The sequence below is a fragment of the Lycium barbarum genome, chromosome 3 (genome assembly GCF_019175385.1).
Source record: "Lycium barbarum isolate Lr01 chromosome 3, ASM1917538v2, whole genome shotgun sequence".
In the NCBI taxonomy this organism is placed as follows: Eukaryota; Viridiplantae; Streptophyta; class Magnoliopsida; order Solanales; family Solanaceae; genus Lycium; species Lycium barbarum.
The window spans coordinates 117,693,844-117,707,494 of NC_083339.1; the positions used below are offsets into that span (position 1 = coordinate 117,693,844).

At 36.0% G+C, this 13,651-nt stretch overlaps 1 protein-coding gene across 2 annotated transcripts; it reads left to right on the forward strand.

Moving 5' to 3' along the window:
• The first annotated feature begins 2,404 nt into the window (after positions 1–2,404).
• Positions 2,405–10,485, forward strand: LOC132631984 (probable LRR receptor-like serine/threonine-protein kinase At1g53430). 2 transcript variants are annotated; one of them, XM_060347766.1, is made up of 5 exons: positions 2,405–3,419; positions 7,507–7,901; positions 8,456–9,633; positions 9,730–9,967; positions 10,073–10,485. In XM_060347766.1, the coding sequence occupies exons 3-5, from the start codon at positions 9,468–9,470 to the stop codon at positions 10,308–10,310; spliced, it is 642 nt and encodes a 213-aa protein (XP_060203749.1). In that variant the 5' UTR covers positions 2,405–3,419; positions 7,507–7,901; positions 8,456–9,467; the 3' UTR covers positions 10,311–10,485. The 2 variants fall into 2 exon arrangements, with proteins under 2 accessions (XP_060203749.1, XP_060203750.1); XM_060347767.1 differs by lacking the exons at positions 2,405–3,419; positions 7,507–7,901 and having other exon boundaries at positions 7,935–9,633.
• The last annotated feature ends 3,166 nt before the right edge of the window (positions 10,486–13,651 follow it).

The window sequence follows — 13,651 nt, forward strand, 5'->3', positions numbered from 1 at the left end:
CTCATGGGCCTACCGAGCCGGAGGTGTCTTCCCATGTGACTGTCGAGCCACATGTAAGCTTTTTATTAAAATTAATTTTATATTAATAGAAGGTGAATATTTAAAATACATATTTAATTATTCAAAGTACTTATTTTAAATATATATGTTACTTATTATTTCGTAATTTTTCATATTTAGGATTCAGCGCTAGTGGGTCCGTCCAAAAGAGCGACCCACTCAGGCGTTTTCTCATGGGCCTGCCGAGCCAGAGGTGGCTTCTCATGAGACTATCGAGCCACAGGTAAGATTTTTACTTAAAATCAATTTTATTCAATATACGGTGAATAGTTTTTTTTTTAACCTTTATTTGGACCTCGAACAACATCTCGTCCATCAGACTGCCTTATATTATGCACCAGACCCATCTCAGGAGCCTACAGACCCATCTCAGGAGCCTAGTCAGGCACCCGTCGATATACAGGTTTGATTATTCAACAAACGTTAATGTATTCAATATAAATAAGAAATGGTACTAATTTTTATATATTTTTCAGGTTCATCCTTCGGCGCCTACAATGGCAACTCCCAATGAGGATGAGGTCACGTTTCCAGACCCAGCTCAGCCTGAGATTTTGAGCGTTTCAGCGGGACTAGATTCCAAGAAGAGGCACGTTATGTAGAAGGGCACAAGGGCGAGGGATGATCATGGCTTAGAGCGCCCTCTTATTAAGAGGAAAAAGGGGGATGGAGACTATGGCGAGGGCGGTGGGGATGGTATGAGCCTTAGGCTTAAGGATAGTGTCAGGCATACCATATGTGGGACCCACTAGTATATAAAATAGTGATGTACAGTTTAAGTAAATATTATATATATTTTTTGCGTATCTGTTTATATTTATAAATATTATCTTAGTCTTTATTATTCTTTTTAGTGTAATATCCTAAATTGATAATAAAAAAAATCGTGACACATTCAAAATAAAGTTACGGATTAATTTAAAAATAACACGAAACCCTAAAACATAAATAATTTAAAGCTAATGATTACAAGTCTTCAAACAAAAATGGACTTCGAGCACTTTTCAACCACTAAAACGATAATCCAAAGTTTTGCGTATCCTTAATGTATTGAGCCTACCTTATTAATTACACAAAAATAAGTAGGGCTCTATATAAAATATTGAAGTTCCTGTGTCTCAAAGCATGATTAATATACGGCTAAAGTACGTAAAAAAAGTGTGAAAATGTAAAAGAAAGAGAGTTTAACCAACACAAATAGGTCCTATAGCGCAGTATTTTATTGCGCCAAAGGAGAGAGGCAAAATCCTTTAGCGCAGTAAAATACTGCGTTAAAGGTACTTCTGTGCCTATTTTTTTTTCTGGGGTATTTTGGTTCACTTGGTCTTTTATTCGGTCATTTTGGTTCCGGACTCTCTCCCTACTCCCCTAAAAAAAAAAAAAAATCCCACAGCGTTGGATTCAATTAATATTTACCTAGCCAATCGCCCTAACTGAGAGCAAAAAGAATTTAGTTACGCCTAGTCAGGGCGGCCGGCTAGATGAACAATAGAATGCACAATTAATCATTAGAATTCTTTCACTTTTAATGGTTAGTTGTGAATTCTTTCACTTAAACATGATTGGTGCTTGATATCATCAATCCCGCAATTCTAATATGTAAAACTCATGTGTCCATTTAAAGGCTTGGATACGCAGCTATAACGACCCGCTAGGTCGTTATGTGCGTTTTGACCATTTTATCCTTGCCGGTTCATTTCCGAGACTAGAAGCGATTCTAGTGACAACTTAAAGATTCAATATTCTAAAACAAAGACATTTGATTGTATTTTTGTGCATTTGGTTGAAAACTTATTTTAATCCGATTGGGGGGGGGGGGGGTTGACTTAGTAAATTAGACCTCCATTGGGAATTTTGAGGCCGTGGGTGAGTCCGTAGCTTGTTTTTAATTATGTGTGCATGTCTAATTTGTGTACGTAGGGCCTCAGATTGATGTTGGGGTTTTGGGTAAAAACTTGGCGAAAGACCAGAGGTTACTGGTCCTGGTGCGACTGCTGCAGCGGATGGGACGGCTACAGCGACTTCGCCATAGCGGGCGCTGTTGACACCCAATTTTGTCCCTCCTTTATTCCAGTTTATTTCCTTGGGATTTTAAATTTATTAACGAGCTAAATACTTTGTTTTTCACTACTATTTTTATAACTATTAACATCATTACTTTCATTACTTTATCACAAATCTTAAATGGTTCATCATCGTTTCATTTTAGAATTTGTACTCGTTAAATTAATTTTTACTTTATATACACTAATTACTATTTGTCTTCACATAATATATTTTGTACTAGTTATTAAGTTAAAGGCCCAAGAATAATTAAATAGAGGAGGAAGGATCATCAATTTCAGCCAAATTATTAGCCCAAACGGCCATTAACCCATTTCAGACTAGCCCAAGTGATCAAGCCCATTATCCATTAAAAACAGATCAGTCCACCTTTCACCCGTCCAGCCCACATCTATTACCCGATCGACCCATTTATTTTTCTTAATCAGTTGAAACTTCATCTACCCTAATCAACACACAAACACAAACACACGACGACACTTCATCTTCTCCCTTCAATTTTCAGATGCCTGCTCCGCCCCTTTCGCCCCCACAGACTCTGCCATCCCATTCTCGTGCAACACTTCCCTTTCCTCTGCATCTCTTCTTCACCCCTCTGCTCAGCCTTTCTCTCTACCTTTCCTCTCCCCTCCTTTTCCAGCAAAGAACCAAAGCATCTTTAACCATAAACAGACCTCGCATGGCTAAATCGGGAGGGATCATTAATGGGTTGTCACGGGTTCAATATTGAAGAAAGGTTTTCATCCTTTTTCTTGTCTTTTTGTGTTTTGTTTCAATCCAAACTTTAATGAATTTCTTGTCTGTTGTAAGTCTGAATCTCGCCTTATCAGCTTTTGTTTTTGATTCTTCAAGTACAAGTTTTATTGGAGCTTTGTCTCCTTCTTCTGTTGTTTCTGATCAGAATAAGCCCCCCTAACGTTCTGATTTTTGAAACAATTTGATTTCAAATCCCGCCCAATTTCGAACCTAGAAAACCCTAACCTTTTCCTGTAAATGGCCTCTAAGTTCTCAGCCGAAAAAAGGGGGATTGGATACGCGAGCATTTTCTGTCACAGAGTCTCGAGTCTTTTTTTTATCTGGTCTTGAACTTTAAAAATCAGAAAAACACTTTTTGTTGAACTATGAGAATTGTGACGAAAGATTAAACTCTTGACGATTCGTTTAACTTTCGTCGCTGTTCGGCGAAAGAATTCCAACTACGACAGAGATACTTTAATTTTGACTCGAATCTCGAATCTGTCAATACGAGAGAGTAGATTCGACACTCCCGCACCCGTTCACTGCACCATTAAAAGGTTATTTTCCTCGTCTTAGTCTACATTTCTCTAGTTTTGTTACATTAGTGTTGTAGTTCTGCTTCTGTTTAATTTGGTTTAGTTCTGTTATATTAATGTTGTAGCCTTGTTTCTGCTTAATTAAAATTAACAAGACTATGTGACTAGTGTTAAGAGTTTTGGTATAGTGTAGCTGTTAAGATGGTATAGTTTGAAGAGACGAACTTGTTGATTAAAATTCGTAATTAATTTTGCATGATCCAGTGCATTCATGCTGCTCACTCGTGGTTTGTGTTGAATCACTATAGGCTAAGCCTGGATAGATGTTTAGCTCTGAAAAAAATGTTAGATATGACTGTAAGTGTGGTGGTTCCATGTCACTTTGTCCATAAGCATCCATGTTAGAGTCTGATATATCACTTAGTTCTGTTAAATGACGTTTGGTTTGTCGTTTGAAAATAAACCTGCTGGTTTGAATACTTGTTGAAAGATCCAAAGATGGCGTGGATCCCTTTCTACCCTTCCCCTTCTCCTCTTTGGATACGGTATTGAAGCTTGGAGTTTGAAGGTACTATTTTCTTATGTTTTGAATGGATTCAGGTCTGAAATGAGTTGCTGTAGTATAAACTTTCTGTGAGAATTTTAATCTGATCCAGACCTGCTAATAAGTTATTTCCATTATGCATGAATTTTAAGTTTCGCGTTTGTTTTAGCCTCAACAATATCTTTAGGACTAAAGCATCAGAATATTTCGGAACATTATCTTCTCTATGTTTAGTTGATTTTCCTTGAATGGTCTTAATGTTTGTCATACGAATTTAATTCGACAGAATGATTCGAATTTGGATTCACTAACTTCAAAAAATTAGGTCCTGCTTCTTGTTTATAGATAGTGGTTGTAAGGTCCTTATTCGAGGTTCTTGGTCTTTGTTTATTAAGGAAGTGCTAAAGATTGGTTAAAAGATGAAGCTATTTTTAACTTGTTGGCTGTTCTCATCCATTTAAGCATGTTAAATCTTTGTATTACTTAAGACCAGATTCGAATTCCTGAGGCTGTGACTCTAAGGCTGTCTAATTTCTTGAACTTAACATTTTGGGTTTCTTCGAATCTAGCTACCAAGATCTGTGTGATCAGTTGAGCCATGAATCTAATCAAGCTAAATATCATCACATGCTTGTTTATGGTATACTTTGCACTTATGATAGAGAACACGAGTATAGGAAGTTACCTTGTTTCAAAACCATGTACGACAGCCTCTTGATGATAGTGCTTTACCTAGCTATAGAAGAATGCATATTTGGTTCAATTGAGAAATGTTTACTGAACTAGTTTGCCACCACGCTTGCTTGGGTCTTTGTTCCTTTACTTGTTTGGCAGTGGGTAGTTTAAGTCACGTTGGCTGTTTAGATATTGAGTAAATGGTTGGTCTAGTCTTAATCACTTATTAAGTGTTTCAAACAATGAAGCCGTTGATTTGCTCGTTTGGATTTTACATTATGTAGCTTTATTTATTGATCATGTACTAATCTTTCTTTCCTTTCGTTTATGCATGACCTCCGCATACGAGTCCGAGGGACTCGTCCTCCTCCGCATTCGGTATTGGGCTAAAAGCCCAACAAAATCCTCTTCTCGAGTCAGCCCACCCGCAGCAAAAAAAAATAATAATAAAAAGAGTTCTGGGCCGAGGCCCATAACAGTGGCAGCGAACAGCAGCGGATTGCAGCAGTTTTTTTTTTTTTTTTTAAAATGGGCTACGCCCATTTAATTATATTTGCTCCCTATTTTGTGCATTTAACTTATGTTGCACAACTAATGCTTTACTTGCTTGTTTTCTTAGCTAGAATGAACCTTAGCGGAATTAGAGGGGTCGGGTTTTTAGTAAATGGGTAGGAAGAACCAATAATTAATTCCATAGTTCCATTTTCTTCTTTTATATTAAATTATCTATAGTACCTATAATATTTATCTATATTAAAGCAATTGTTTTTCAAGGGCGTAAAGCCATGAATACATATTTTTGAATTATGTTTTCATTCTACTATATTGGAAATCTCAAGGTTACTGATATATAAATATGAACTCAAGTATATTTTATAAACAACTCTTCAAGCTTGAATCAATCACGTGCACCTTTTAGCTAGGCGTAGTTAATAAACATAATAAAAAGGAGAAAGAAAAATCCTATCTTTCCGTACCCTTAAAACAAAAATTAGTTAAGGCCTCCCCTTTTGAGTTATTTTCAACTATGTTTAAAACGTTACATATCCCGCGCTCTTTTAGTTTATAACTAAACTCTTTTATACAAACTATTATTTCCACAAGCCCTATTTTAATAGCATTCTTACATGTCTCTATAACTTTAGCAATACTTACAAAATTATTTTCTTTTCTATAATATTACATTTACACTTAGCCTAATTAATTATAAGTCCGGTCGGTTAACCATTTGTAAATGAATCTTAGAGGATGCCTAATACCTTCCCTCTAGATTAGTTGAACCCTTACCTAGAATTTTGGTTTCGTAGACTTTAAAACGGAGTTAGACTTTAGAAAATAACTTTAATGAACTTTAGGTGTCCTAATTCACCATAAATAATTAGGTGGCGACTCCTAACTTTAATTAACCTCGGAATTACCGGGATGTTGTAAACTATTTTGACTCCGGTTAAAATAGGGTATAACAGGCGCTACGGCGCGGTCTTTACTGCTGTGGCGAGTCTGGCCAATTAATGAGGTTAGCCGTAGTGGTGGATATTGCCGCTACAGCGAGACCGCTGCAGCGAACCTAGTGACCGCTGTAGCATTCGACGGGAGGCATAAACCCACTTTTATAATGACAATTTCGAGTCATTGGTCCCATAACTCTAAAAACAGTTTCCAATAGACACTACTAAAAAATCAGCGTTTAGTGACGGAATATTAGCGACAGACCATATTCTGTCGCTAATTAACGACGGATTAGCTACGGATTTCTCATTTTGTCGCAAGAAAAGCAACTAAAATTTTATCTCATTATATAGTGACGGATTAGCAACGAAAACTGAGTTTCGTTACTAATAATTAGCGCGAATTTTTGGCGCCTTAAATTTCACTACAGATTTAGCAACAGAAGAGGCGCGACAAATTTTATTTTTAATTAGCGACGGATTCAGCAACGACATATCCGTCGCTAGGCCTTTAATTTTTCTAGAAAAAAATATATATTTGCAGCAATGGAATATTTTGTTGCAATATTAATTATTAAAAGAAATGAATGTATTATTTAGCGACGGAATATAAAATCCGTCGCTATTCCGTCGTTAAATGTAAAAAAAAAAAAAGATATCTCCTAGCTAGGGTACACATTATTTCATTTCCAAACGCAGCAGCCAACACGGATAGAGAGATAGACTGTGCGAAATTGCTAACATAGAGAGAGAGAGCACAACATAGATCAAAATAATGTGAATCTAGGGTTTCTATTGTGTTTTTCTCTTCTTCTACTGCAACTTTTATCTAAAGGAAAGGTATGTTTTGATTTTTCTATGTTTTATGGGCAGTTTCTTTCTTCTTTATCTCCTTCTTTGTGTTTTCTGACATTAAATCTAAAACGAAATTAAGATATCTGTGTTTTCTTGCTTCTTATCTAAAGGACAGAGTGTCTTTAAGTGTTTTTTTGGGCTAAAATCGAAGTTGGGTGTGTTGAAAACTGTTGGGTTTATAATTTATTTGAAGGTTAAGTGTTGGGAATCTCTATTTCGGCCAAAATCTGATGAAAATGGAAATTCGACCTTTGTTTGTGCTAAATCTTGTAGGATAATATTATTTGGTGGTTAGAGTTTGTTTTAATTCGTTGCATGTCGAGAAAAAGCTTGAAGAACTCAACATTCTTTATATAATCTGTGATTTGAAATCAGTGTTAGTGAACTGGGCTTCTTCTCGATTTTTTTTGTTTCAGTTTCAGCTTTATTTTAGTTTGTCATTTTTTTTTTAACTAAAAGGTGAATGATATGTTCTGTTTCACTAAGTTATTTCAGCTTGTTCTTCCATTTAGAGGTCATTTGGTTGTATTAATGATATGAAGACAGAACATTAATTTGATTGCTTTGTTTATGTCAACATTAATAGGAACATGAATAATCTAGAGCGTGATTGGATGTACGATAGGTTGGATGGCCGAGGGGGTATAAACTCTAGCTTTGTAACCGGTGTAGATAATTTTATCCATTTTGCACTTTCTCAACGAAATTACATGAGCGGTAACAAGGTTAGATGTCCATGTAAAAAATGTCACAACATTAAATACATGGATGTTGAAATCGTTAAATATCACCTTTTTAATTTTGGATTTGTTGAGGACTATTTTGTTTGGGAGTATCAAGGGGAAAAAGATGTGATCGGTGAGATAGCTTCTGGTAATGATTTGGACGGTGGTTCTCAACCTGAATCGGGATTCGATAATCCATACCGACAAATGGTCTTGGATGCAGCTGGTCTTGGATACTACAACCGTACCTTTATATGTGAGTTCCCACTAACTTCCTTTCTTTCACTGTTCTCATCAAATCTAAGAGACAGAGTTGGTTAAATATTTGACGGAGGCTAAAAGTGCTATGTTGTGTATGGCTTGGTAATCAAGTTCCTGTAGCCATGTGCTTTTGATTCACCTCAACAGTTCAGTTCTTATTTGGTTCACTGCTTGGTTATGAGCGCTAAAATATCTCATGCAACATGCTAGCATTCTGTGAAAAGAGTTGAAACATAACAATTAGCTTAGACTTGTCTTACACTTGAACTTTGGATAAGCCAATTCAACAGGTTGCTTCGTGGTAAATTTGTCTATGAAAGCTCAAATAGAAGTAGTTTTCAAAAGTGAATTCCTTTTTGCTTCGCTTCTTGCTAGTTTTAGCTGATAGAAGCTAAGGTTATCAGTAGCTTCTGAAAATGAAGAGGTTAAAACTAAATATCTACCAGAAACGAGTAATTAACTGATCTGGCATTTTGTTTGATTTGGTTGATGATAATCTGATTGTAGAATCAAGGCAAATTTCTGATTCCTTTTCACACTTATATCCAGAATAACATCTCACGTGAAGCCCAAACAATGGTCCTAGTTGATCATCCCAATGTTCTTAAATCACACTGCTCCTTTGTTAGTGATCACAATCTATGGGTTATCATGCCTTGTATGGCTGGAGGTTCCTGTCTCCACATTCTGAAGGCTGCTCATCCAGATGGCTTTGAAGAGACTGTTATTGCAACAGTATTACGAGAAGCTTTAAAGGGTTTGGAATATCTTCATCATCATGGATTCATCCATCGTGCATTGCTATCTAAGATGATCCATGTCAATATGTGGGGAATTCTGATTCTTTCCATTCTTCACCGTGCTATTTGACCACCAGTTGGCTTCTGAAATTGCAAAAGATAACTGGTGGGGTATTTCTCTGAACAGTTGATTTGCTTTGGTTTCTTCAGAGTTGCGACATTTATTTTGAGACAAGTAAAACATTATCAGCATCAAAAGCCAATCTGTGAACTTTAAATCAGCCTGCTTGAATGATTGAAAGAGTAAATTTTCAATAGCATTCCTAATTTATTATTGGAAATGTTTCTTTGAATTAAGCTATTAAAATTTGTACCTGGCTTGATCTGTGTGTGGTTCTGTACCAACTATAAGTATTAGTATGTTACTGATCTATGATGCTACAAGCTCTCGTAATTCTTGATGAGTGTAGCTTTTACTTCCCTGTAATTCTGAAATTATTTGCCTCTCTTTTATATACACGCACTATATTTCTTATTAGCTATTCATTTGAATGAACAATCAAAAGCCAAGTTAATTGGTCCTTGCAAGTTCCGGGCTTGCAGCAGACAAGTTCGATACTAATATTAGAACTGTTTAAGTACAGCAGTTGTGTTTGCCATTATCTCTGCCTAAAAGGGATGGAGGCTGTATATTTTTAGTAGTAATGTCAAGGGGGAAAAGTTCACCATTTATTATGATGTTGTTCGTAAGCTGATGGTTTAGAAACGGAGGAAATCTATTTGGATGAGCGCACACATATTGACTTTGCTATTATTTTCCCATGAATGACATATGCGTGTTGAAGTTCTTTCTAAATGAGATTGGCATGATTTCTTGTTTGCAGCACCCGAATCTTGTTAATCTGCATGGCTGCTGCATTGAAGGGACTGAATTACTGCTCGTATATGAATACTTGGAAAATAATAGCCTTGCTCGCGCATTATTTAGTAAGTTACACCTTCTCTTTTAAGAAAAGTTTCTAAACTACTACCAGTTCGATCTCTATGAAATGCCCATTAACATTTTAGTATGGACAACTTTAGATTCAGAGAAAAGTCAATTGATACTTGATTGGCCGACAAGGGTCAAGATTTGTGTTGGGATTGCTAAAGGTCTGGCTTACCTTCATGAGGAATCAAGCCTTAGAATTGTACACAGAGACATTAAAGCTACTAATGTACTGCTAGATAGAGATCTAAATCCCAAAATTTCGGACTTCGGGCTAGCTAGACTTACTGGAGATGATAATACCCATATTAGCACTCGAGTTGCTGGAACAATGTAAGTTCTGATGTAAAATCCAAACTAGATTTCTTTATTGCCTTTATCTTATCAGCAGTATGGTTAGGTAAAATTTGTAACATAATTGTATGTTAATAACTGCAGAGGATACATGACACCCGAGTATGTGCTATGGGGTTATTTGACCTACAAAGCAGATGTCTACAGCTTCGGAATTGAGAAGGCACGCAGAGTGATTTCTTCACCATCACATCATCCAAATACCCCTATCAACAAACCATCAGTTGTGACACCCATAGTGCCTCCTCCTACTACTGCTAACGTTGACGATGTTGATCCTTTAGTTTCTGATGATGATCGTAGTCCTTCACCCATGCATTAGTTTTTTATGTTATCTGCTTTTTGTTGGAAAGAACAAACTTATGCACTAACAATACTTGATGGATGTGTGGGTTCTTTTGGTAGTTGATAGCTTGGTGTTGTCGGTGTTTTGGACTTAACGATTGGGATTTCGCTATCTATTTTGAACTTTTTTTATAAATATTATTTTATGTGAATGTCAGTTATTTTTAAGGGTATTTATTAATTTCTATTTAGTATGTTTCAACATGTGTATTTAAAAAAAAACAGAAGAAAAATATTTGATTTGCGACGGATTTTGGTCGTTGCTAGAGGGACAAATATTGTATTGTCGCTAAATGCAGGCACAAATAATTCAATATTTTGCGACGGATTAGCGACAATGGTTTTCGTCGCTAATTTACTAAAACGACGAAATGAAATATGAAATTAGTCACGGAATTCATAACAATAGCAACAAAAATAATCCGTGGCTATAATGTGGAACGAATCTCATACGTCGTTACTCTGTCGCTAAGTTTGCTACGGATTTCAATTTTCCGTCGCTAATAGGTTAGCAACGCGCAAAATCGCAACAGACGACATTCCGTCGCTAATCCGTCGCAACACATGTTTAGCAACAGATATATGTTGATTAGCGACGGAATACGTCCGTCACTAAACGCTATTTTTTTAGTAGTGAGAGAAAGAGACGAAATTATTTCATTGCCCATCTTTGAGGGTAAGTCTTAATCCTTACTTTTTCCATTTCCCTTTTCTTCTTTAAGTTCTATAAGGGTAAGTCTTAATCCTTACTTTTTTCATTTCCCTGTTCTTCTTTAAATTCCATAAATAGTCAAGGTTCTTTGATGGAGAATGAAAATCCTAGAATGCTAGAATTAGTAAACCCTTGAATAAATGGTGGATTGTTGATTTCATTACTGTTCTAGCATCTAGTAGTGTAGGTTATCACCTTCTAGGACGGGAAATTAATTAATCATGGTGATAATTATGTATTGAGACTTAGGGTTCCACCCAAGTGAGAAATTTTCCTAAAATCTGATTTGAAAAGGCTAATATGATTAGAAAACTCATAAATTGGAAGACTATGATTGTAGAGATTGAGGGTAGGATAAATTCACCCTTAAATTCTGGTTTCACCCATTCGAAAAAGTTAGGAGTATGTGGGGTCTTCTTCCCCAATGTTGATGCTTATTTTTTTTAGATGGCTTGTTGCTTACTTAGTGTTATATTGCTAGACTTTGAGCGTTCCGGGGCATTACAAAAAGGAAAATCTCTAGCGGAGTACCTTGCATTTGTTCCAGTTCTGCACCTGAGGTAGGTTATGGTTTACTTGAGTTAGACTTTGATTAGTTGATTGTATATGTAGTAGAATTGACGGGATAAAATATGATTAGGTCTTCGGACATGACGTCTGGTTGGATATTACTTAGGTTGGTATAATTTCTGATTATGTAGGTTTCTCGCCATTATTTTATGTACTAAAACCTGAGGTTTATTTGTTGTGATATGGGAAGGAAGGAGTTGACATATATACTCTTCTTGTTAATTGATATGACTTATGCATTTATGCTGTTGTTGATTTGAATTATCTGATTATTGCTGTGACTTGTGGCGTGGTGCCCTGTATTCCTTGATATTGATATTATTGACTTATCATGCTTCATACTACATGTTGAACTGGAAGTACATTGAGATTCATCTTGTAATCAGGTACATATATAGGGCACATTTGACAGGGGGTGAGGATTTGGCCTAGTTTTAAGGCACGTTTGACAGGGGATGAGGACGCGACCTAGTTATGGGCTCGTGATCTGTGATCAATTCCGGAGCGAGTGGTACATAGACACCATGGGTCCCCCGCAGTTCATGACTGTTACGGTTCACTTTTTACGCTGGGTTAGGGCATAAAAGGCTACTACGAACTCGTTGATGCTCTTTCGGACTTTGTTTTGAAAAAGAGTCGCCACCTAATTTTTAGGAAATTAGGAAAACCAGTTTTGAAGGGTTTATTCAAATAATGTGAAAAAACCTTTGTAATCCAATGTTATAGGTAAGGGTTCTGATGATCCCTGGAGAAAGTGTTAGGCACCCCAGTATTAAGAATCCGTACTATACGGTTGACCTTCGAATTTCAGTGTATGAGTATTTGCTTAAACTGCTTATTTTGTGTTTATTTTCCCGCGAAAGAACTGTCATAAATAGTTTTTTGCATATCGTTTTTTGGAAGAATTTGAATATATCCCCTTTATTTATAGGGTATCGTAGTTTTGGATTTATTATATATTCGAGTATAAGTAGTTTCCTTTTAAACATACGGAATAAGTATAAGTTTGTAAAAGAAGTGTAACAGAAATGTTATCTTTTATAAGTTATTTATTTTATACTCATACACCGGGACTCGGGTTGACTCGTATTGGTACGTTCAGTCTTATCTGAAACTTTATATTACGAATTGATTCTTATATAAAAGGGCAGTTTCATATGTCGAAACGGGTATATCTCGCCTGTAAATGTTCTTATTATTTTTTTGGGCCTGTCCTTGGGCCAAATTGATACAACAGCTGAAAATCCCTTGTTGTTTTTATTTTCAGGTAAAGAAATTGTAACTTATTAAAAAAAATCCTTCTACTTTTTAGGTGTAGAAACTGATCCATATTCTATCTACGTTTATTGATAAAAATCGTGTAAGTTTAAAGGCTGTTTGTTTTTAAGCCAAGTTGGAAAAATACAGTTTTGTAGCAAGAATTTTTGAGTTTGATAACTTAGTCTTTGAAGTATTTATTGTTTCAAAAAATGTAATTACCATTTGAGCTTAGCAAAATCAACGTTGGTTTATTACTTTAAAGAAAAAAAAAAACATTTTGAAGAGCCTCATTTTTTTATTAGTCATAAAATGTTTGCATTCATGTCCATGGTTTTGAAAATTGTGTACGGGAACCTAAAGTCGACTAAACGGCATAAGAGCCGTTGTCCTAAGAAGTCTAGTTCCAATCACAAGTTTCCACTATATATATGAGTTTTGAGTACAAGTTTCAAATACAAATGCAACAATAACTACAATTAATTTGAAGGAGCTAAGTTCGACTAGGGGCACACAAGGCTTCCCTTCTAGTCTTTGGTATGGATACCGAATTACAAGTGGATATAAAGGCCTTGTAGGAGGATGATAATTTTTTAGCTGGCGCCTTTCGAAGCACTTTCTATTTCTAGTTAGCTCTGTTTTTTTATTGCAGCTAGCGCGCTTGACTAATAAGATAGAAAGGGCCTTTCGAAAAACTGGAATGAGAAACAAAAAGGAATGTACCGAATTTTTAGCACGTACAACCATCAAACCAGAGACCAAAGCAGGGCTCGACAAAA

What these genes read in the sequence shown, in the direction of transcription:
- LOC132631984 (XM_060347766.1), top strand. Translation starts at nt 9,468, where the DNA reads ATGAATGACATATGCGTGTTGAAGTTCTTTCTAAATGAGATTGGCATG. An exon ending in CCTTGCTCGCGCATTATTTA is followed by an intron (nt 9,634 to 9,729) that starts GTAAGTTACACC and finishes GGACAACTTTAG; the next exon opens with ATTCAGAGAAAAGTCAATTG. An exon ending in ACTCGAGTTGCTGGAACAAT is followed by an intron (nt 9,968 to 10,072) that starts GTAAGTTCTGAT and finishes TAATAACTGCAG; the next exon opens with AGGATACATGACACCCGAGT.